The sequence below is a fragment of the Macaca mulatta genome, chromosome 14 (assembly GCF_049350105.2).
Source record: "Macaca mulatta isolate MMU2019108-1 chromosome 14, T2T-MMU8v2.0, whole genome shotgun sequence".
NCBI classification, from domain to species: domain Eukaryota; kingdom Metazoa; phylum Chordata; class Mammalia; order Primates; family Cercopithecidae; genus Macaca; species Macaca mulatta.
This window is the reverse complement of record NC_133419.1, coordinates 5,826,863-5,849,004: the sequence shown is the minus strand read 5'-3', so window position 1 is coordinate 5,849,004 and position 22,142 is coordinate 5,826,863. Positions and strand designations below refer to the sequence as shown.

At 49.8% G+C, this 22,142-nt stretch overlaps 1 protein-coding gene and 1 long non-coding RNA gene across 24 annotated transcripts in view; one reads left to right on the top strand and one right to left on the bottom strand.

The window, feature by feature from the left end:
• CPT1A (carnitine palmitoyltransferase 1A) overlaps nt 1-22,142 on the bottom strand; it is an 85,411-nt gene that overhangs the window by 19,589 nt on the left and 43,680 nt on the right. For 19 of the 23 annotated variants that reach the window (XR_013403444.1, XR_013403445.1, XR_013403446.1 and 16 more), the window contains 8 exons: nt 20,075-20,212; nt 17,715-17,792; nt 15,653-15,760; nt 13,857-13,944; nt 11,131-11,326; nt 8,038-8,226; nt 6,915-7,020; nt 4,008-4,124 (listed from right to left, as the gene is read on the bottom strand). Coding sequence is in view for 13 of the 23 variants with exons in the window: in XM_077961841.1 (XP_077817967.1) it covers nt 4,008-4,124; nt 6,915-7,020; nt 8,038-8,226; nt 11,131-11,326; nt 13,857-13,944; nt 15,653-15,760; nt 17,715-17,792; nt 20,075-20,212 (1,020 nt within the window). In the remaining 10 variants the exon portion in view is untranslated. Of the gene's footprint in view, nt 1-4,007; nt 4,154-6,887; nt 7,021-8,037; nt 8,227-11,130; nt 11,327-12,049; nt 12,340-13,856; nt 13,945-15,652; nt 15,761-17,714; nt 17,793-20,074; nt 20,213-22,142 lie in introns of those variants that run through there. The other 4 variants (XR_013403453.1, XM_077961846.1, XM_077961849.1 and 1 more) reach the window with 4 other exon arrangements.
• On the top strand, nt 15,246-21,458 carry LOC144334069 (uncharacterized). Its single transcript, XR_013403467.1, has 2 exons — nt 15,246-15,431; nt 21,393-21,458. It is a non-coding gene; the product is annotated as an uncharacterized LOC144334069 (long non-coding RNA).

Below are 22,142 nucleotides of genomic sequence, written 5' to 3'. Positions count from 1 at the left end.
GCCCTCTTCCAAATGTACTTTCCTAAGTTTTTTAATAAACTTTCTTTCCCGCTCTTGGTCTCTCCTGCCTTCTGCCCCACAGCCAAATTCCTTCTGAGAAGGCAAGAATTGAGGTTGCTGCAGACCGGTACAGTGAGACTCCACAGAGTGTTTTGAATAGTCACGCGTCATCTTATGAAGCCCACGGTCATCAGACAGAGGCGATCAAGAAACACATTTTTTACTTATTATTTATTTTTTATTTGAGACAGGGTCTCGCTCTGTCACCCAGGCTGGAGTGCAGTGGTGCCATCTCTGCTCACTGCAACCTCTGCCTCCCTGGTTCAAGCCATTCTCCCATCTCAAACTCCCGAGTAGCTGGGACCACCGGCGCCAACCACTATGCCCGGCTAATTTTTGTATTTTTAGTAGACACGGGGTTTCAACCATGATGGCCAGGCTGGTTTTGAACGCCTGACCTCAGGTGATCCACCCACCTCCGCCTCTCAAAGTGCTGGGATTACAGGCATGAGTCACTGTGCCCGACTGATAAAACACATTCTTAAAAATAAATCTTAGAAAATAAATGGACAACCATACAATGAAATATTAAGCACTAGAAATAAATGAACCATAAAAATTTAAACTCCTATTACTAAGTGAAAGAAGCCAATCTGAAAACGCTACACACGGATGATTCCAATTACAGCAGCAGCCTTTAACCATGTGGACCCATTCCAAGACTCCCCACAGATGTCTGACACTTCAGATAGTGCCACAGTGCCAAACATTATACCTACGGTATTTTCTCAAGCTCATAACCAAGACAGCCACTAAGTGGGTAGCACCTACAGCACAGACACACTTGACAAAGGGACAAAAGGATGATTCCATCCTGCATGGGACTGCACAGGACAGGAGCTTTCATCACACTACTGTCTCCGGAATTGGTGGGTTCTTGGTCTCACTGACTTCAAGAACGAATCCGCGGACCCTCGCAGTGTTACAGTTCTTAAAAATGGTGTGTCCGGGGTTTGCACCTTCTTCCCAGTGGCGCTGGCTTCACGAATGAAACTACAGATCTTCATAGTGAGTGTAACACCTCATAAACGCAACGTGGACCCAAAGACCAAGCAGCAACAAGCTTTATCACAAATGGCGAAAGACAACGCTTCCGCAGTCTGGAAAAGAACCCTAGCAACTTGCCACTGCCATCTCCGGCAGCCTGCTTTTATTGCCTTATCTGACCCCACCCACATCCTGCTGATTGGTCCATTTTACAGAGAGCTGATTGGTCTATTTTACAGAGAGCTGATTGGTCCGTTTTGACAGCGCACTGATTGGTGCGTTTACAATCTTTGAGCTAGACACAGAGCTAGACGGAAAAGTTCTCCAAGACCCCATTAGAGTACCAATTCACGTGTATTTACAAACCTTGAGCTAGACACAGAGTACTGATTGGTGTATTTACAAACCCTGAGCTAGACACAGAGTGCTGATTGGTGTATTTACGATCCTCCAGCTAGACATAAAAGTTCTCCAAGTCCCCACCAGATTAGCTAGATACAGAGTGCTGATTTGGTGCATATACAATCCTCTGGCTAGGTATAAAAGTCCTCCAAGTCCGCATCCGGCTCGGGAGGCCAGCTGGCTTCACCTAGTGGATCCTGCACAGGGGCTGCAGGCGGAGCTCCCCGCCAGTCTTGATTCGCACCTGCACTCCTCAGCCCTTGGGCTATTGATGGGACTGGGCACCACGGAGCAGGGGGCGGCGCCGCAGGGGGGCGCGGGGGAGCTCAGACATGGCAGGCTGCAGGTCTGGAGCTCTGCCCAGCGGGGAGGCGGCTTAAGGCCCAGCCAGAATTTGAGCGCAGCGCCGCCGGGCCGGTATGCTGGGGTACCCAGCGCAACCTCCACAGCTGCTGGCCCTGGTGCTAAGCCCTTTACTGCCCTGGGGCCGGCCGTCTCCAAGTGCGGGGTCCACTGAGCCCGCGCCCGCCGGCACTCACACTGGCCCGCGAGCGCCGCACACGGCCCCGGTTCCCGCCCACGCCTCTCGCTCCACACCTCCCCGCAAGCAGAGGGAGGCAGCTCCAGCCTCAGCCAGCCCAGAGAGGGACTCCCACAGTGCCGTGGCGGGCTGAAGGGCTCCTCAAGCGCAGTCAGAGTGAACACCGAAGCTAAGGAGGCTGAGAGCGAGGGCTGCTAGCACGTTGCCACCTCTCACTACTCAGAATAGCATGCAACTTGAAACTGATGAGTTGTTTACTTCTGGAATTTTCTGTTTAATATTTTCGGAACTTGGATTTGAAATCTCAGAAGGTGAAACCTCAGCTAATGGGGGGAGCTACTGTATGTGACATTCTGGAAAAGGTAAAACTATGGGGACAGTGAATATGATGCATGGTTGCCAGGGGCTAGCTAGTAGGAAGGAAGAATACATAGGCGAAGCACCAAAGATGTTTAGGGCAGTGAAACAATTCTGTATGACACTGTAATGGCAGACACAGGGCATTGTCCATGTGTCAAAACCCAGACAACGTACGACACCAACAGTAAATCCACCATGGACCTTGGTTGGTGCAGGTGTGTCAGTTGTAACAAATGCATCACTCTGTTGGGGATGTGGATAGTTGGGGACGCTGTGTAAGTGTGGGGAGAGGGGTGTATGGGAACTCAGTTTTGCTGTGAACCCAAGCTGTTCTAAAAAATAGTCTGTTAAAAGAAATTTTTAAAAACGTGGTGACTTGGTGAGATACCAGGACTCTAAGCCCAAGTGCTCCGCAGAGGTTACAGCTCTCTTTTGAACCCACACCAGCCCTGCAGCCACAGGGCAAGCAGAAGCAATGGGGTAAGACCACAGCACTAGATACAGTACTTCACTATGTGGAAAATTATTTCTAACCCAGGTGCCGTGGCTCAGGCCTGTAATCCCAACACTTTGGGAGGCCAGACGGGTAGCTTGCTTGAGCTCAGGAGTCTGAGACCAGCCTGGGCAACATGGTGAAACCCTGTCTCTACCAAAAATATAAAAATTAGCTGGGCGTTGTGGCATGCACCTGTGGTCCCAGGTACTCGGGAGGTTGAGGTGGGAAGATTGCTGGACCTGGGGAACTTGAGGCTGCAGTGAGCTGTGACCACACCACTGCACTCCAGCCTGAATAACAGACCTTGACTCTGTCTCAAATAAATTAATTAATTAATTTAAAAAGAAAATGGTGGGCTGGGTGCAGTGGCTCACGCCTGTAATCCCAGCACTTTGGGAGGCTGAGGCAGGAGGATCAGGTAAGGAGTTCAAGACCAGCCTGGCCAACATGATGAAACCCCGTCTCCATTAAAAATACAAAAATTAGCTGGGCTTGGTGGCGGGTGCCTGTAATCGTAGCTACTTGGGAGGCTGAGGCAGAAGAATCGTTTGAACCTGGGTGGCGGAGGTTGCAGTGAGCTGAGATTGCGCCACTGCACTCCAGCCTGGGTGACAGTGCGAGACTGTATGTCAAAGAAGAAAAAAAAAAATAGAAAATGATATCTTGGACTCCAGGGAATTTTTCTTTGGAGTAAGTGAACTAGGATTTGGTATTTGCAACCCTAAAATTCCTTCCCAAAAGGGCTCCCGTGAGTGGGCTGCCTCTGATTATGTTTAAGAGGTGCCAAAATGAATTAAACATTGAGAATTATAAATTAGCAATTTAGAGGCTTTCAGCTCTAACCTATATGATTTTGGCTTTTAGTTTTTGATTATGAGCATTCTGTAGATGTCTAGTTAAGTTTGACCTGGAAGTCACACTGACAATCTTAGCCAGAAGCTTCAAACAGAAGAAGAAATATTTACCGAGGCTTCCGAGCAACAGGAGCTGTGACAGCCCGGCAGACCTCACGAAACTCCCTGAGCAAACAACTTTCAGCCTCAGTGGTCTTCAACTGAGCTCATGATCAGGCAGGAACTACAGTTGGAAAATTCATCTGTAAGACTTCAAATGTGTTTCCCATCCCAGGTAAGTAACAATGGTTGGATGATGCAGACTTACTTCCCCGGGGATGTCCCACTGCAGCCTGGTGGGGTACGGAATGTTCGGATTGGTGTCGCCTTTGCAGTGCCCATCCTCTGCATAGCCCAACTGGAGGCTGTCAGTGGACATGACGTACTGTCAAAAATAGAACAAAATTATTAAAACTAACAGTGGTACATAAAACATATTAATCTCTAGCATGAACAGAGATGTTACAAAGTTTGAACCATGGCTGTTAACACTTCCAGTATTCTCAGCACCTAATGAGGTGGATCTGATCTCCATGTCAGATGTGACAAAGAGGACAGATGAGGGCTAATGGCTTGCTTAAGTTTGTGACACTCTCCTTTCACTGGCAAGTAAACTTAAGCCAATTTATTCAACAGTATTTACTGGGCACCTACTCTGGGTTGGAACCACTGTAGCACCAGTGGCATCCAAGCACTGGTGACAGTGCAGACAAGAACTGTGTTTTGTGAACAAAACAGACAGGAATTCTTGTCCTTTCCTAAAAAGTGAAATATACCTGTATGACCCAGCAATTCCACTCCTAGGTATATACTCAGTGAAATGAAATGAAAATAGATGTTCACACAAAAATTTGTACAGAATGTTCATAGCAGCATTATTCATAATAGCCGAAGAGTGGCAAGAACACAAATGCCCATCAACTGATGAAGAGATAAACTAAGTGTGGTCAATCCATACAATGGGATATTATCCAGCCCTAGAAAGGAATGAAGCCCAGGTACGTGTTACAATGTGACGAACCTTGAAAACATTATGCTGGGTGAAAAGAAGCAGGCAGGCGAGGTGCCTCACTTATGTAATCCCAGCACTTTGGGCGGCCAAGGTGGGAGGATTGCTGGAGGCCAGGGGTTCCAGACCAGCTGGGAAACATAGTGAGATCTTATCTCTACAAAAAATTTAAAAAATTAGCCAGGTGTGGTGGCACATGGCTGTAGCCCCAGTTACTGAGGAGGCTGAGGTGGGAAGATCACTTGAGCCCAGGAGGTCATGGTTTCAGTGAACCATGACTGTGCCACTGCACTCCAGCCTGGGTGACAGAGCAAGACCCTGTCTCTAAAAAAGAAAGAAAGCAAAAGAAAAGAAAAAAGAAGCCAGACATAGAAGAGCACATATTGTATGGACATCGATATAAGATGTCCAAAATAGGCACATACATACAGACAGCAGATTAGTAGTTATCGGGGACCTGTGGGAGAAAGGAACGAGGAGTTTCTTTTGGAGGTGATGCAAATATTATAAAATTAGGCTGGGCTCCATGGCTCACGACTGTAATCCCAGCGCTTTGGGAGGCCAACGCAGGCAGATCACTTTAGGTCAGGAGTTCAAGACCAACCTGGCCAAAAAGGGGAAACCCCGCCTCTACCAAAAATACAAAAATTAGGTGGGTATGGTGATGCACGCCTGTAATCCCAGCTACTCAGGAGGCTAAGTAGTGACTGTTGCACAAGCACTTTGTGAATACATTAAAAACCACTGAATTGTACACTTTCAAAGGGTAGATTTTAAGGTATGTGACTCATACCTCAACTAAAAAAATTAGGTTTTTTAAAAAGAGGAATCCCTGTGCTCAGGAAGCTTACATTCTAGTGAGGGAGGTAAAAACACCACCACAAGGTCGGGGTAACTGTCGGCTGGCGAGGGGGCAGGGCGCGTGGAAGGTGCCGCTAAATGTGAGGGTCACAATCCAGGCTGACCTGAGCCAGCGAAGGAACAGACTTGATCAAGTTCCACCTGCTCTGGGTCAGAGCTCCAGGAGAGCCTGACACAGAAACATCAGAAATAAATCAAGAGCAAGACCGGGTGCGGTGGCTCATGTTTGTAATCCCAGCACTTTGGAAGGCCAAGGCAGGCAGATTGTTTGAAGCCAGGAGTTCGAGATCAGCCTGGGCAATGTGGCAAAACTCCGTCTCTACAAAAAATGCAAAAATTAGCTGGGCGTGGTGGCGCACACCTGTGGTCCCAGCTACTCGGAAGGCTGAGTTGGGAAAATCACTTGAACCCAGGAGTTGGAGGTTGCAGTGAGCTGAGATTGCGCCACTGCTCTCCAGCCTGGGCAGCAAAGCAAGACCCTGTCTCAAAAAATAAAAAACAAAAACAGAACAAGAACAGACAGACTCAAGTTTGACTTGAGTCTGTCTTTAAGGGATTGCACTGGGCCTACACACAAGACTAGGTCAGTCCCCATCTGTGTCTGGATCACATGAGCCCCCAGCCAGGGGCCCCTGGAGTCAGGCCATCCTGTCTGCTGGACGCTAACAGCTAAACACCACTACTATGTGGCCACCCTGGTCTAAGACAAAATCCCTTTATCCTCATCTGGAGAACTTTAAAAAACAAGCCTGATCTGTAAATATCCAGTAGATTTCTCTACTTGATAAATGTACCCTGTGTGATCCAGCTGCCTATGGTCCCGACTCCAGCCTGGGTGACAGAGCAAGACTCCATCTCAAAAAAAAAAAAAAAGTCAAGATTCAAAACATTCACAGAATTTTAAAGAAATAAGAAGGTCATACATTATGATGTCTTCACAAGTTTACTACTAATTTTTTTTTTTTTTTTTGAGACGGAGTCTCGCTCTTTCGCCCAGGCTGGAGCGCAGTGGTGCAATCTCGGCTCACTGCAACCTCTGTCTCCCGGGTTCACACCATTCTCCTGCCTCAGCCTCCTGAGTAGCTGGGACTACAGGCGCCCGCCACCACGCCCAGTAATTTTTGTATTTTTAGTAGAGACGGGGTTTCACCGTGTTAGCCAGGATGGTCTCATTCTCCTGACCTCGTGATCCGCCCGCCTCGGCCTCCCAAAGTGCTGGGATTACAGGCGTGAGCCACCGCGCCTGGCCAGGTTTGGATTTTCAAAAGCAACTTCTACATTCAAGTGAAAAGTGCGAAAACTCACCTCCCAAAGGTGGGCCATGATCGGCGCGTCTGCCCAGGAGTGCTCCGCGTTGATGCCTATCTTCCCGTTTTTGAAGACAACAAACGTGAACGACTTGTCAAACCACCTATGTGAAACACACATATGTGGAACTTAAGTGTTCAACGAGGCAAAAATGAGGAGACACTGCACCTCTCTGCTTCATCCTGGATGGACTAATTTACTTTGCATTTGCCCCTCTAACAGGGAGCGGCTCCTCGGTCTCTGGAGTGAGGACGAAAGTACAGATGGGACACTGAATCCCTCATTTCTTCCCTGTCCCAGACACAAAGATGAGCGCTTATATCCTGGGAGCCTGAAGTCAGGACCTGTTATTATCACAAGGCAACCGGGAGAGGTGGGAGGCTCTTCCCGTGGGCACGAGACCCCTTCATTAGCCAATCCTTGGCCCCACCCTGCAGGGGGCTGGTCAACACTTTACAGATAAGGAAAAGAGGACTTGAGATAGCCACGTGCCAACACCCTGGCCTAACCCTGTGCCCAGCCCTGTTTGCCACTATCCCCTGCCTGAGTCCAGGGACCTGGCAGCCCTGCATCTCATGAGCATCTCCAAACAAAGGTAGTCATGCACAGAGGAGGGAATCTCAGATTTGCAGCTTAAGCTGTGTGTGTGTGACAGTTTTGGCGGAGGGAAGAAAACTGAAGGTTGGCCAGGCGCAGTGGCTCATGTCTGTAATCCCAGCACTTTAGAGAGGCTGAGGTGGGTGGATCACTTGAGATCAGGAGTTCATAACCAGCCTGGCCAACATGGTGAAATCCTGTCTCTACTAAAAATACAAAAATTAGCTGGGTGTGGCAGCACACGCCTGTAATCCCAGCTACTTGGGAGGCTGAAGGAGGAGAATCACTTGAACCCGGGAGGTGGAGGTTGCAGTGAGCTGAGATCAAGCCACTGCACTCCAGCCTGGGTGACAGAGCAAGACTCCATTTCAAAAATAAATAAATAAAATAAAACTGAAGGTTATATTTTTATGCCATCTTCTTCCTTAGCATTATAGATACTTAGGGGTGAGTGTCAGGCACATAGAGTATTTCTTCCAAGCTCACGGGCAAACTCCCATCTCTCAGAAAGTAAGGACGGTACCTGTCATAACATTGGCCATGTAGTAGAGACTTGGCGTAGCTGTCCATCGATGTATCTGGGTCTTCCGTTCTGTATCCTTGTTCAGTTTCATCTAACGTCACGAAGAACGCTGCCTTCTCCACAGCATCAAGAGACTGTTTATTTTTCCCCCGTCCAAAATAGGCCTGGCGACACCTGGCCCAGGGAACTCTGCGGTGAAGATGAAATATGATTAAAGGCAGCCGGACCTGCAGCCATGGAGCGATGTCTCCTGGCACATGATGTTTGAAATGACACAATCAAACCTTTGCAGTGTTTCAGAATTTCTCGAAGGAAAACTCCATTTTGACGATGTTCCCCATCTGAGACTGTTTGTTGGAAAGATTCTCACCTTCTCCTGGTCTCCAGACCACAGCACAGGGAGCAGTGGGTAATTTTTGTTCAATAAATGCTGGCTAAATGAACGGCCAGATTGCAGGCTGGCCCTGTGGGCAAAGCCGCCAGGAAGCAGCAGACCCAGATCACCATGCCCCATGCTCCCTGACACGCCCATGCTCCCCGACACGCCCTCCCTCCCCTCCACAGGAACCACCCTAGGTAAGTTCCGGCAGCCCAGGTCACGGTAAATGCGTAAGAGTGTGTCCCTCATGCCAGGCTCTGCTCCAAACCTTTTCTGTGTACCAACTCACTGATCTTCTCAATGCTACTGTACCCATTTTTCAGATGAGAAAACTGAAGCACGGAAAGATTAGGTCACAGCTATTTTGAGGCAGAGTTGGAACCCAGGTCATCAGCCCCCAAGTGCATGCCACAGATGCCCATGTGATCCCTCCACAAGGTCTCTGTGCCCGTCTTATTTGGAATACACAGAACTGATGTGATGCCCACTTCCTTCTTGGAAGACCCCACCAGCTGGGCTTCCTTGAATGCTCCTGGGTCCCTCTCACTCCAGCTCCTCCAGGGCCCTCTGCCACTGCCCACCCTTCCAGATCGGGGCCATCTGGCTCTCTCCCCACCGTCTTCTCTCTACGAGTGCTTGGATACGGCGGCCCACAGGGCCAATAAGCCTAGAAACACGTCAGGCCCCAGTGCACACCCTGCCAGGGGGACAAAGGTGACGGTGATGGTGGCTGGCATGTATGGAGCCCTTCTTGTGAAGGACTCCCATGGGTAAGATGCTGGTCTGGTCCTATCCAGAGGGGGCATCAGGATTGAGGCACCTACAGACCCACAGGGAGCCCAGGCCCCACAGCGCCTGCTCAGGCTCCCCACGTCTCCTCCGCTGGGGATTCCAGGCTCTCGGAGGAGCCCACCGGGCGAGCACATCTTCACCTGAGACGCATCTCCTGCTGCCGCTCCTTCCAGCCTGTCAGCACCACAGTGGACAACGAACAACGCCAGCTTCCCTGCACACATCCTCCCCCATCCCTTTCCTGCACTCGGGCCTGGCCCTCTTTCAGGACCTCACTACTTGGGCCACCGAAAAGTATCCCTGTGTCCGAGGCCCCTCCTCCCTGCCCAACCAGAAGAATCTCCTGCATTAACCTACGTATGCCCCCCGGCCCACCCCACCCTACACCACCTGAAGTGGCCCCTAGTCGCAGAATCAAGCTCCAATATGGTTCGGTGCCTGGGACCCTCCCCAGCCTGGCACCGTGGCCCAGCCATCCAGCCCACTCCACAGCTCCTGCTTGCTCTGCTGCCCCAGGGCGTGCCGCTCCACCCCCTGGACACCCACCGTCCTGGTCTGCTCCCACCCTCTGCGAGACACAGCCCACCTGCGGCCCCTGCATGCAGCACAGAGCCTCTCCTGATCTTTGCAGAAGGGGCCGCAACACCTGCCCCTCCCGCCTTACTCCCAGGGCAGTTGTCACACTGCTGGAATGCGGCAGCTCTCAGCCAGGGACAACAGTGTCCCCCAGATGCTGGGCAATGTCTGCGACACTTCTGGTGGTCACACAGGTTGCTACTGGCAGCCGGTGGGCAGAGGCCGGGGCTGCTGCTCAGCATCTGACGCTGCACAGGGCAGTGCCCCCTACAAAGAGGTACCCGGCCCTGAGTGTGCGCAGCGCTGAGGTGGAAACCCTACTATACCTCACACACCACACCCTCGAGAAAACCAAGCTTGGCTGATTCTCTTTCTGTTTTATTTTTTGAGACAAGGTCTCACTCTGTCACCCAGGCTGGAGTGCAGTGCCTCGATCATGGCTTACTGCAGCCTCGACTTCCTGGGCTCAAGCAATCCTCCTGCCTTAGCCTCCTGACTAGCTGGGACTACAGGCACGCACCACCAAGCCTGGCTAATTTTTTGTGAGATGGGGTCTCACTCCGTTGCCCAGGCTGGTCTCAAACCCCAAGGCTCAAGTGACTCTCCTGCCTTGGTATCCTAAAGCACTGGAATTATAGGCATGAGCCACTGTGCCCAGCCTGATTCTATTTCACTGAGGCAAGGAAATGTAACTAACACAGGGGCGTTGGTTTCAATTTGTCCTGTTTCCTAAATTAATAACTATGCCCACAGCACCGTAAGAAAGGCTAATTCTGGCCAGGCATGTGGCTCATGCCTGTAATCCCAGCACTTTGGGAGGCCAAGGTGGATGGATCACTTGAGATCAGGAGTTTGAGACCAGCCTGGCCAACATGGTGAAACCCTGTCTCTACTAAAAATATAAAAATCAGCCGGCCGTGGTGGTGCACTCCCAGCTACTCAGGGGGGCTGAGGCAGGAGAACCGCTTGAACCTGGGAGGCGGAGGTTGCCGGTTGCTGTAAGCTGAGATAGCACCGCTGCACTCCAGCCTAGGCAACAGAGTGAGATTCCCTCTCAAAAAAAAAAAAAAGAAAACAAGCCTAATTCTAGTCCTCATTTCTCCCCATCCTGGACTCTGGAGTGTTTCCACACACATTTGCCTGACACACACAGGAGTGGTCAGGGACTCCCCACCATGTCCCCACTGCTCTTGAGACCCACCGAGCGGGGAGACCCCAGAGCAAAACAGAGCTGAGGTGGGGAGCCCTGTACCAGTGTTCCCACAGGCCCCGACGGGGATGGGCCCCGGTGAGGAGGAGCGCCTCCACCACCCCTCAAAACAGGACGAGGGACCTGGGCCGCGCACCTGTCTCCTGCGGTGAGGGCTGCCAGCCTGGCCTCCCCAGGCTGAGGCTCCGAGGTGTTGTCCAGGATCCTCTGCATCTGCTGCTCCATCTCCCGGGGCTTCAGCAGCCGCCCGTCGTGGTAGAGCCAGACCTTGAAGTAGCGCCCTCGATGGTACACGACGATGTGCTTGCTGTCTCTCATGTGCTGGATGGTGTCTGAGCCGGCCGCAGGTTGGAGACACAAAACCAAGAGTCCCAAGTTCACCGCGTGCTGAGACGACTGTACCCTGACTCTTTAAAGGCCATGGGAGTCCCTGCTCTGCATCCCTCCAGGCAGCCTCAGGAGCCTATTCCTCAAGACGTTTTAAATGATTAAGGACAGCATGGAGTTAAAGCTCTGGATCGGATAGGCCTGACTTCTGAGCTCAGCTTGGTCACTCATTAGATTATGACCTCAAACAAATTACCTGAGGCCAGGCGCAGTGGGAGGCTGGGAGAGGTGGCTCACGCCTGTAATCCCAGCACTTTGGGTGAGGTGAGAGGATCATATGAGGTCAGGAGTTCGAGACCAGCCTGGTCAACATGGTGAAACCTCGCCTCTACTAAAAATACAAAAATTAGCCAAGTGTGGTGGCATGCGCCTGTAGTCCCAGCTACTTGGGAGGCTGAGGCAGGAGAATCGCTTGAACCCAGGAGGTGGAGGTTGCAGTGAGCCGAGATCACGCCACTGCACTCCAGCCTGGGTAACAGAGTGAGACTCCGTCTCAGGGGGAAAAAAAAGCATGCTTAGCAAAATGGAATATTATCATTAAAAAAAAAGAAATTGCCCAGCCCTCCCTAAGCCTCTCTGTAAAATGGAGATCATATGTTCTCCATGTGCGCTGTGCAAGAATTAAGAGATGATATCCATAAAGCTCATATAAAGTAGGCAGTGGATTAGTGTAGTAACTTTTTATTAATTAATGACAATAGGGCAACTTAGAAACTATTCTGAGAAACATTCTGAGAATTGTTTCTGAGAACCTGAGAAATGTTCTGAGAAAGGAAGTGGAAAATTATGAAACCAAGCCATTCCGTAAAAACTACTAAAACAGAGTAATTTAAGATCCTTAGTAAGCTTCAACATCACAGAAATGTGATGAAGTACATTCACTCCACGAATATGTATCAAGTCCTCTTAAGCACTGCTCAGTGGGGACGCACAGTGACAGCTGATCAAGGCAGATCGTCTAGTGGGTCAGGCTGGTCTTGAACTCCTGACCTCAGGTGATCCACCTACCTCGGCCTCCCAAAGTGCTGGGATTACAGCTGTGAGCCACTGCACCTGGCCAGGATGGGTTTTTAGAGAACCTCTGAAGGCAGGATCAGAGGCAAGGGGAGAATCTGCTTAGGAAAGCCCAGAGACCAGCTTTTGTGCAAGGCTACAGCAAAGGCTCCCCAACGACCACCACAGTGCATAGTACTAACTAGGGCTTGGTCTAGAATGACTGGGCTGCAACAAGACACTCAAAGCTCCGGGTCAGCTCTGGCCCTTTCCAGCCAGCTTCCCAAGCAGCCCTGAGGCCTGCCCATCATACAGGCCTGCCATGGTGGTCTTGGGCTCTAGCTCATCAAGTGTCTCTGGGTAGTTCCCCATTCACAGGCACCTGGGGAAATGGGAGAAATGGAGGCCATGGACGGCACAGCCTGGGCCCGTGCCTAGCCTGGATGGTCCCCATGGTGCCTGTTCTCCCTTTCCTGTCATTCTCAAGGATATCCTGGTTTGGATGGTGGCTTATGTGGCCACTCTGCCCAGGTCAGGCAGCTGATACAGGAGTGTCTGGAACACAAATCGACCTTCTCGAGCACGACCCAGTATGCGTTCCACCACAAACCCTGCCTGTGAGCCAGAGCAAAATGCCCCTGAGGAATTCAGACTCAGGAAAAAACACTCAGCTGGGCATGAGTCCAGGAGTTTGAGACCAGCCTGGGCAACACGGCAAAACCTCATCTCTATAAAAAATGCAAAAATTAGCCGGGCGCGGTGGCTCAAGCCTGTAATCCCAGCACTTTGGGAGGCCGAGGCGGGCGGAGATCGAGAGGTCAGGAGATCGAGACCACAGTGAAACCCCGTCTCTACTAAAAATACAAAAAATTAGCCGGGCGCGGTGGCGGGCGCCTGTAGTCCCAGCTACTTGGGAGGCTGAGGCAGGAGAATGGCGGGAACCCGGGAGGCGGAGCTTGCAGTGAGCCGAGATCGCGCCACTGCACTCCAGCCTGGGCGACAGAGCGAGACTCCGCCTCAAAAAAATTAAAAAAAAAAAAAAAAAAAAAAAAAAAAAAAAGCAAAAATTAGCCAGGCATGATGCATGTGCCTGTGGTCCCAGCTACTGGGGAGGCTAAGATGGAAGGATTCCTTGAGCTCAGGACGTGGAGGCTGAAGTGAGCCGTGATCATGTCACTGCACTCCAGTCTGGGTGGCAGAGACCGACCTCATCTCAAAATCAATCAATCAATCAATCAATCAATCACTCTATAAGACAGTCGGCAGTCTTCAACCAGAGAGAAATTAAAATCTGGAAATCAGTCAACAACAGTGTCCAGGCCTAAGAAAGACAAAGGAAATTCAGCAGAAGGAATGCTCACCAGCCTACAGTCTCAGGAAGGGTCAGCAAAAATCAATTTGGCCCCTTTGACACTTCCTGATTCTGAGCACAGGGATGGAAAGTGCCGATTCCCCAGGGATCCCCGAAGAAGCTTCACTCACCTGTCTCCTCTCCTGGGATCCGGGAAGTGTTAAACATTCGCTCCCACTGAGCGGAGCAGAGTGGAATCGTGGATCCCAAAAGACGAATCTGTAACAAAAATACATTTCAAACCAACAGAAGAATCCCACAGAAGAAAATCCCACAGAAGAAAAACAGCAAGTTGGCCGGGCGCGGTGGCTCACGCCTGTAATCCCAGCACTTTGGGAGGCTGAGGCGGGCGGATCACCTGAGGTTGGGACTTTGAGACCAGCCTGACTAAGGCAGAGATATCCCGTCTTTACTAAAAATACAAAACTTAGCAAGGCACGGTGGCGCACGCCTGTAGTCCCAGCTACTCCTGAGGCTGAGGCAGGAGAATCGCTTGAGCCCGGGAGGAGGAAGTTGCAGTGAACCGAGATCGAGCTACTGCACTCCATCCTGGGGGACAGAGTGAGACTCCATCTCAAAACAAAACAAAAAAAAGCCGGGCGCGATGGCTCACGCCTGTAATCCCAGCACTTTGGGAGGCCGAGACAGGCAGATCACGAGGTCAGGAGATCGAGACCATCCTGGCTAACACGGTGAAACCCTGTCTCTACTAAAAATACAAAAAATTAGCCGGGCCTGGTGGCAGGTGCCTGTAGTCCCAGCTACCCGGGAGGCTGAGGCAGGAGAATGGCGTGAACCTGGGAGGCGGAGTTTGCAGTGAGCCGAGATCACACCACTGTACTCCAGCCTGGGCAACACAGTGAGACTCCATCTCAAAAAAAAAAAAAAAAGAGAGAGAGAGAAAAGCAGCAAGTTAAGACCACGTGGAAATACTAAATGTGTTTTCTGTGTAAATTGCTTGGTTTGACTTCCTCTTTTCCAATGGCTCCCTGGAATGATTCGTTGGGGGACTCATTAAATCATGCCAGGGTGCAACTTCTTGCACAGTAAAATCCTAAATAACACATTCTAATCAATTATTTGTAAGTGACACTTAAAACCAAAGAAATATTTCAGGAAGAAAAGTCTTGTTTCTTACGAGCAACCCACCAGCTAGTATTAGTTCAAAAACAACAAGGGCTTCTTTGAAGGGCAGATTACAGAACTAAAGTACAACAGATGTATATTCATTTAGGAGACACAAGTAGAATTAAATCTCAAAATAATTAGGCTCGGTGAAAGAAACTAGAATTTAGAAAAAAAGAGTGCATACTGTATGATTCCACTTACATAAAGCTTTAAAAATTACAAACTAATCTAGAGTGACAGACAGTAGACCGGGGTCCAGGACCAGGTGGGAGGGAGAGATGACAAAGGGCAGAGGGGTTTTGGGTTGACTGATGTATTCACCATCCTGACTGCAGTGATGATGGTTTCTCAGATGCATCAATATACACACGTCAGAAGTTATCAAACTCTCCACTTTATTTTTTAATTTTTCTTTTTTTTTTTGAGACGGAGTTTCGCTCTTATCACCCAGGCTGGAGTGCAATGGCGTAATCTCAGCTTGCTGCAACCTCTGCTTCCCAGGTTCAAGCGATTCTCCTGCATTGGCCTCCCAAGTAGCTGGAATTACAGGCACGTGCCACCATGCCCAGCTAATTTTTGTATTTTTAGTAGAGATGGGGTTTCACTGTATTGGCCAGGCTGGTCTTCAACTGCTAACCTCAGATGATCTGCCTGCTTTGGCCTCCCAAAGTGCCAGGATTACAGGCGTGAGACACTGTGCCCGGCCACAAACTGTATACTTTAAACATGTGCAATACGTCAATTATACCTCTGTTAAGCTGTTTGAAAAGAATTTTTTTAAAGCAATTTGTGTGCCTACTGGTTTGATTTCCTCCCGGTCCAGTTTGCGCCTGTAAAGCAGGATGGCGTGGACGGTGTTGCCGGCTCTTGCTGCCTGAATGTGAGTTGGAAGGACATACAGCAGATCCTGAAAAGCGAAAAAGGTGACATGGAGAGAATTTGCATACGGAAAGATAAGCAAATTTAAATACATCACAGCACATCCTGCACGCTGTCAAAATATTTCCAGAGATGTATTCAGTTACATCTGCAATGCTACAAAATAAATGGTAGTTTGATTTTCTACATTCTGTCTTTTACTTTGTAAATGTTTTATGAGAACTTAAGTCCTCCAAAACTCTTGGGCTGTTAAAGATAACTATTCGCACCAAATACCCTCATATAACACAGAGAAAGGAAAGCAAAAATTAGTCGGGGAGCAATTAGACAATCAGGAAGTTTTTTGGATGAGACACAATGAAAGGTTGAAATAATTGTTTATATAGAGCTGTGCCTGCAGCTTTCTAAATTTTGAGACCCTGTTCCAAATGTCTACATTTTCCACAATTGGAAGAAAAGGCCAAGGAACACAGGTCTAACCTACATTTTGGAAGAGTCTATGTCCACACCATGTCCCCAGTGATGTAGAAAGTGCCTCTGTTTGTAGGAAATGAACACAGGTCTCCTGGGGGGAAGGGCATCAGATAAACAGCTCACTTCCAAATAGAGCAGGAAAAGAAGTTCTACGGACTACACTGACGGTTTTTCTTTCAGTCTGAGATTATTTCAGATGGGGGAAAAAGTTAAGATAAAAAGAAAGGAAAATTTTGAAATGAAGAAAAACAGAAAGAAAAAGCAAATGATAGGCCGGGTGTGGTGGCTCATGCCTGTATTCCCAGCACTTTGGGAGGCTGAGCCACATGGATCACCTGAGGTCAGGAGTTTGAGATGAGACTGCCCAACATGGCGAAATCCCGTTTCTACTAAAAATACAAAAATTAGCCAGGCGTTGTGGCAGGTGCCTGTAATCCCAGCTACTCGGGAGGCTGAGGCAGGAGAATCGCTGGAACCGGGGAGGGAGAGGCTGCAGTGAGATGAATTGTACCACTGTACTCCCGCCTCGGCGACAGAGCAAGACTCCATCTCAAAAAAAAAAAAAGGGAAAAAAAAAGAAAAAGTAAATGATAAAAAATAAATGAGGGAAAAAAATAAAAGGAAGTGAAGGAATGGAAGGAAAAGGAAAGAGAAGAGTTCTATTTGCCAGTTATTAAAGCAGTGGTCGAGAACCCAAATTGAGGGGCCTTCTAACCATCCATGCTTTGAAAGACAAAGCCCAGGAAACCAGAAACTACCATCGATGCACACCCCTTTGGCGCCTCAGAAAACAGTAGGGTGAAGTGTAGTGCACTGGTGGCAGCATCTTGGCCAACCCACTGTCCCTGAGCTCTAGGGGTTCTGCAGGGATCTTAAGGCTGCTGTGGCACTAACTTCCAGTGCTAAGTCATAAAAACAGCAGGACAGGCTGGGCACGGTGGCTCACACCTGTAATCCCAGCACTTAGGGAGGCTGAAGCTGGCGGATCACGTGAGGTCAGGAGTTCGAGGCCAGCCTGGCTAACATGGTGAAACCCCGTTTCTACTAAAAATACAAAAATTAGCCGGGCATGTTGGTGGGCACCTGTAATCCCAGCTACTTGGGAGGCTGAGGCAGGAGAATCACTTGAACCTGGGAGGCGGAGGCTGCAGTGAGCCAAGATCGTGCCATTGCACTCCAGCCTGGTGGACAAGAGCAAAGCTCCATCTCAAAACAAAACAAAACAAAAAAACAGCAGGACAGGTATAGCACAGTGAGGAATTCCTGTTTGCCAGAAACTTATTTTTGCAGCCCAAATCCCCCTGCAGTAGCAGAGCACCCTGGGCTACTAGGATAATACTGAAGGGTACTCACAGGGTTCTCCAGCCTGGAAGCAGGACAGAGAGGAGCATGAGCCAGTCCCCAGAGCTTTCCCAGGCCGTCCACAGGCCTGTGAAGACGCCACCTCTGTGGACAGACCCGCCGCCCCACCGTCCTCGTCAGACAGCAGCCCGGGCGGGGGCACTCACCATGGCATAGTAGTTGCTGTTCACCATGAGCGGCCCTCGTCCTCGGAGGTAGATGTACTCCTCCCACCAGTCGCTCACCTAGTGGGCGCAAACACCAGACAAACCCGCAGGCTCAGCAGGGGCCAGGCAGGCTCCCTGGCAGCAGCCCAGAGCCACGGGGAAGGGCAGGCAGTGCTTTTGGCAGACATTTTGTCATCTAACGGGGGCCATTCCAGAACAGGGAACGCAGTCCTAACCAGACGGAATGCGACACCGTGGGAAACGAAAAGTGTTCTTTTTAAGTTGAGATGAGCAGAAAGAAGGTACACCACCTTCAATCTGTAGATGGTTCAAAAGGGAATAAAAAAGCCGAAGTGGGAGGATTGCTTGAAACGAGGAGTTCGAGACCAGGCTAGATAACATAGCAAGGCTCTAGCTCTACATTAAAAATAAAAATAATAAATAAAATAAAAATTTTAAAAATGTTTAAAAGACCAGATGGAAAGTAAATCATAAATGTTTGACTGCTAACATGATCTAAAAACCAGTACTGTGGGCTGGGCATGGTGGCTCACACCTGTAATCTCAGCACTTTGGGAGGCCAAGACAGGAGGATCGCTTGATGCCAGGAGTTTGAAGCCAGCCTGGGCAACATTGCAAGGTTCCATCTCTCCAAAAAAAATGTAAGAAATTAGCCAGGTGTGGTGGCTCACGCGTGGAGTCTCAGCTACTTGGGAGGCTAAGGCAGGAGGGTCACTTGACCCCAGGGGTTCGAGGCAACAGTGAGCTATGATTGTGCCACTGTATTCCAGCCTGGGCAACAGAGCAAGACCTTTTCTCAAATAAAAGAAAACAGAAACAAAGGCCAGGCGCAGTGGCTCACGCCTGTAATCCCAGCATTTTGGGAGACTGAGGCGGGCTGATCACTTGAGGTGAGGAGTTCCGAACCTGCCTGGCCAACATGATGAAACTCCATCTCTACTAAAAATACAAAAATTAGCTGGGCATGGTGGCAGGCACCTGTAATCCCAGCTACTCAGGAGGCTGAGGCAGGAGAATCACTTGAACCTGGGAGGCGGAGTTTGCAGTGAGGGGGGATCGCACCACTGCACTCCAGCCTGGGCGACAGGGCGAGGCTCCATCTCAAAAAGAAAAGAAAACAAAACAACAACAACAAAAACCAATGTTATGCAAAATTGCTCCACAGACTGCTTCTCGTCTTCCTGCTTCCCAGGTCTCCCTGAAGAAGCCACCGCCTCAGTCTAGGCCGTGGCACTAACCCGGCGTCCCACAGGTGTGGTCCCTGTTCCCTGGCACATGCATCCTGAAGCTACCCGGGGCAGTGCCCCCCAGCCACCTCACAGCTGCTGTCCCTTCACAGCCTGCTGGACCCAGAGATGGCTTCCTTTTCAGCTTTGTGCTGAAACACACGTAACTACAGAACAGTGGCCATGCAACGGTCTCGTGTGCAGAGAGCTGTGCAGAGAGCTGACGTTTACCAGTCCAGCACACCCGTGCAGCCAGCGAACATGCCCGGCCCCCTGAGGCTCGAGAGACTCCTCCAGGCACTGCCCATCCACCCACGATGTGACTTCTGCACCACCTGCTGGTTCTGTCAGGGTCACTTGGGACACCTCCTCTTCCGTGTTAGTTGTTCCTCAAAGCTACACTCCCTCCCTTGCTTCGTCTGCCAGAGGCCTGCTCTCACCCTCCCAGCACATGGAAGCCCAGCCAGCTCCCCACATACAGGGCGCCAGCTAAGACACTTGGTTGGAGGAGATGCTCCTGGGACCACTGAGCCACACTCAATCCCAGCAAGCATCCCACACCATCCCTGCATCCACCAGCGAGCTCGGGAAGGATGCCTTGGAATAAAAATAAACTAAAGAGGAGGATAGGAGCAGGAGTCCGGGGCAGCACGGCACTGCTGCAGGAGAAACAGCTCACAAGAGGAATCCCCGGGGAAGAGGGAGAGGGAGAGGGCTCCTGTGCGCAAAACACAGCATTGCGATGATGCACCTGCACTCGGGGTAAAACTGTCACTGTAGGCTGGGTGTGGTGGCTCATGCCTGTGATCCCAGCACTTTGGGAGGCCAAGGTGGGAAGATCACTTGAGCCCAGGAGTTTGAGACCAGCCTGGTCAACATAGTGAGACCCTGTCTCTACAAAAAATCCAAAAACCAAGAAACTGTCACTGTAACTACACGTCAGTCCTAATACACACACCCCATGCTGCATGCAGGTAAACCATAGCTGGAACTTCCTAAGGTGTGATTTTGGCTAATCACAGCTGTCGTTTCAGCCCTGTTATCCCTGTCCCTCAGAATTAGCATCTTCATACAGAAAAATTTCATCAAGAAAAACTGTGTATACAGACTTACGTAATTTGTAGCCCACCAGGATTTTAACTTCAAATACCACTGTAGTCTTGGTCCAAGACTGACAGCAAAGTCTTGAGCAAGTGCCGTCATCCGTTTGAAGTCTTCTTCCTTCATAAGAGGCCTCACCGACTCTAGATACTGGGATTATCGGGGAAAAAAAAATCACCCAAGTTAAAACACATTAATCAAAGCCTATGGTTGCCTCACCTGTGCCTTAGGAAAAGTTCTAACACATTGAAGAGGTTTTAGGCTGGGCATGGTGGCTCATGCTTGTAATCCCAGCATTTTGGGAGGTCAAGGCCAGTGGATTGCTTGAGCTCAGGAGTTCAAGACCAGCCTAGGCAATATGGTGAAACCCCATCTCTACAAAAAACAAGACAAAAATTAGCTGGGCATGGTGGTGCATGTCTGTGGTCCCAGATATGTGAGGGGTTGAGGTGGGAGGATCACTTGAGCCCAGAAGGTCGAGGCTGCAGTGAGCCATGATCACGCCACTGCACCTCAGCCTGGGAAACAGGGTGAGACCCTATCTCAAAAAAAAAAAAGTTTAGACTCTTCCCCCAAGTTGGTCTTAGCAGTCCTTAGACAGGTTAACTCCCTTCAATGCTAAATGGTGTCACAGAGTAACAATAATTTAACAATTAAACTTTTTCTTCCTTTATTAGTTTTAAAAGTGTCCCAAATCCTGCATCACCAGAAAGCCACCATTAAATTTTTAGAATTTAAAATAAATTCTAGAATTGACAAGAAAAGTTAACAAGGAAATTTCAAGAATGTCTCTTATGTATTATTTGGCCCTTAATAAAAGAGCTGTTCTGACTTAAGCTTTGATGACCTGTGATGGTGACTACGAGATGGGGCAGAGTCATGCTGAGAGCTAGGTGCTGGGGCTGGGCAGGTGCTCAGGCAGCAGGATGGGAAGGAGGGGCTGGAATAGGTCTCAGAACCAGGCCAAGGCCAGGGCCTCAGGTTCAGGGTTTTCAGCCCCCACCCCACCTCATCCTTTTACATGTGCTACTTTGGTTGAACAAATGCTCAGAGATGGAAACACAGAGAGCAATTGTTTAAAAAGACACTCAAAAGCTTCTGCTACACACCTAAGCAAGCTCTTACAGAAAGTGACACTGGTCAGGTGCGGTAGCTTACACCTGTAATCCCAGCACTTTGAGAAGCTGACATGTGAAGAGTGCTTGAGCCCAAGCAATCTTGACCAGTTCAAGACCAGCCTGGGCAACAGAGTGAGACCCCGTCTCTGCAAAAAAAAAAAAAAAAAATACAAAAATTAGCTGGGCATGGCGGCACATGTCTGTGGTCCCAGCTTCTTGGAAGGCTGAGGTGGGAGGATCACTTGGGCCTAGGAGTTCAAAGCTGCAGTGAGCCATGATCACATCACTGCATTCCAGCCTGGGTGAGACGCTGTCTCCCCCAACAACAGCAACAAAAAGTAAAAACTGTTGCTAACCCCACAATTTGCCATGAAATATTTTAATCCAACAAGTTGTCTGCTGTAAAAACCAAAGTCTTGGTGAAACAGTAATCTCTCTAGGGTCCCTCCCTGTACATTGGAAAGTAAGACCCCACTCCCTTACAAGGGCCAGCTGTGGCCAGGTACGGTGGCTCATGACTGTAACCCCAGCACTTTGGGAGGCTGAATCAGGAGGACTGTTTGAGCCCAGGAGTTCAAGACCAGTCTGGGCAACATGGCAAGACCCCATCTCTACAAAAAAATATTTGCAGGCATAGTGGTGCACACCTGTGGCCCCAACTACTTGGGAGGCTAAGGCAGGAGGATCACTTGGGCCAGGAATTCAAGGCTGCAGTGAGCTAGGACAGTGTCACTGCATTCCAGCCCGGGCAAGAGAGTGAGACTCTGTCTCCCACAGAAAGGGCGTGGAACAGTTGTCAAGCATATTGAGGCTTATTCAAAGTAAAATGCCCGTGAATGAGACAGAAAATCATGCCCTGAATGAGCTGAAGTGGAACCCTGAGCTACGCAACACAGACAGAGGTCACTGAAGGTCAAGCATCTCACCCTCACCCCACCCTGCCAGTGGAACAGGGGCTGTTG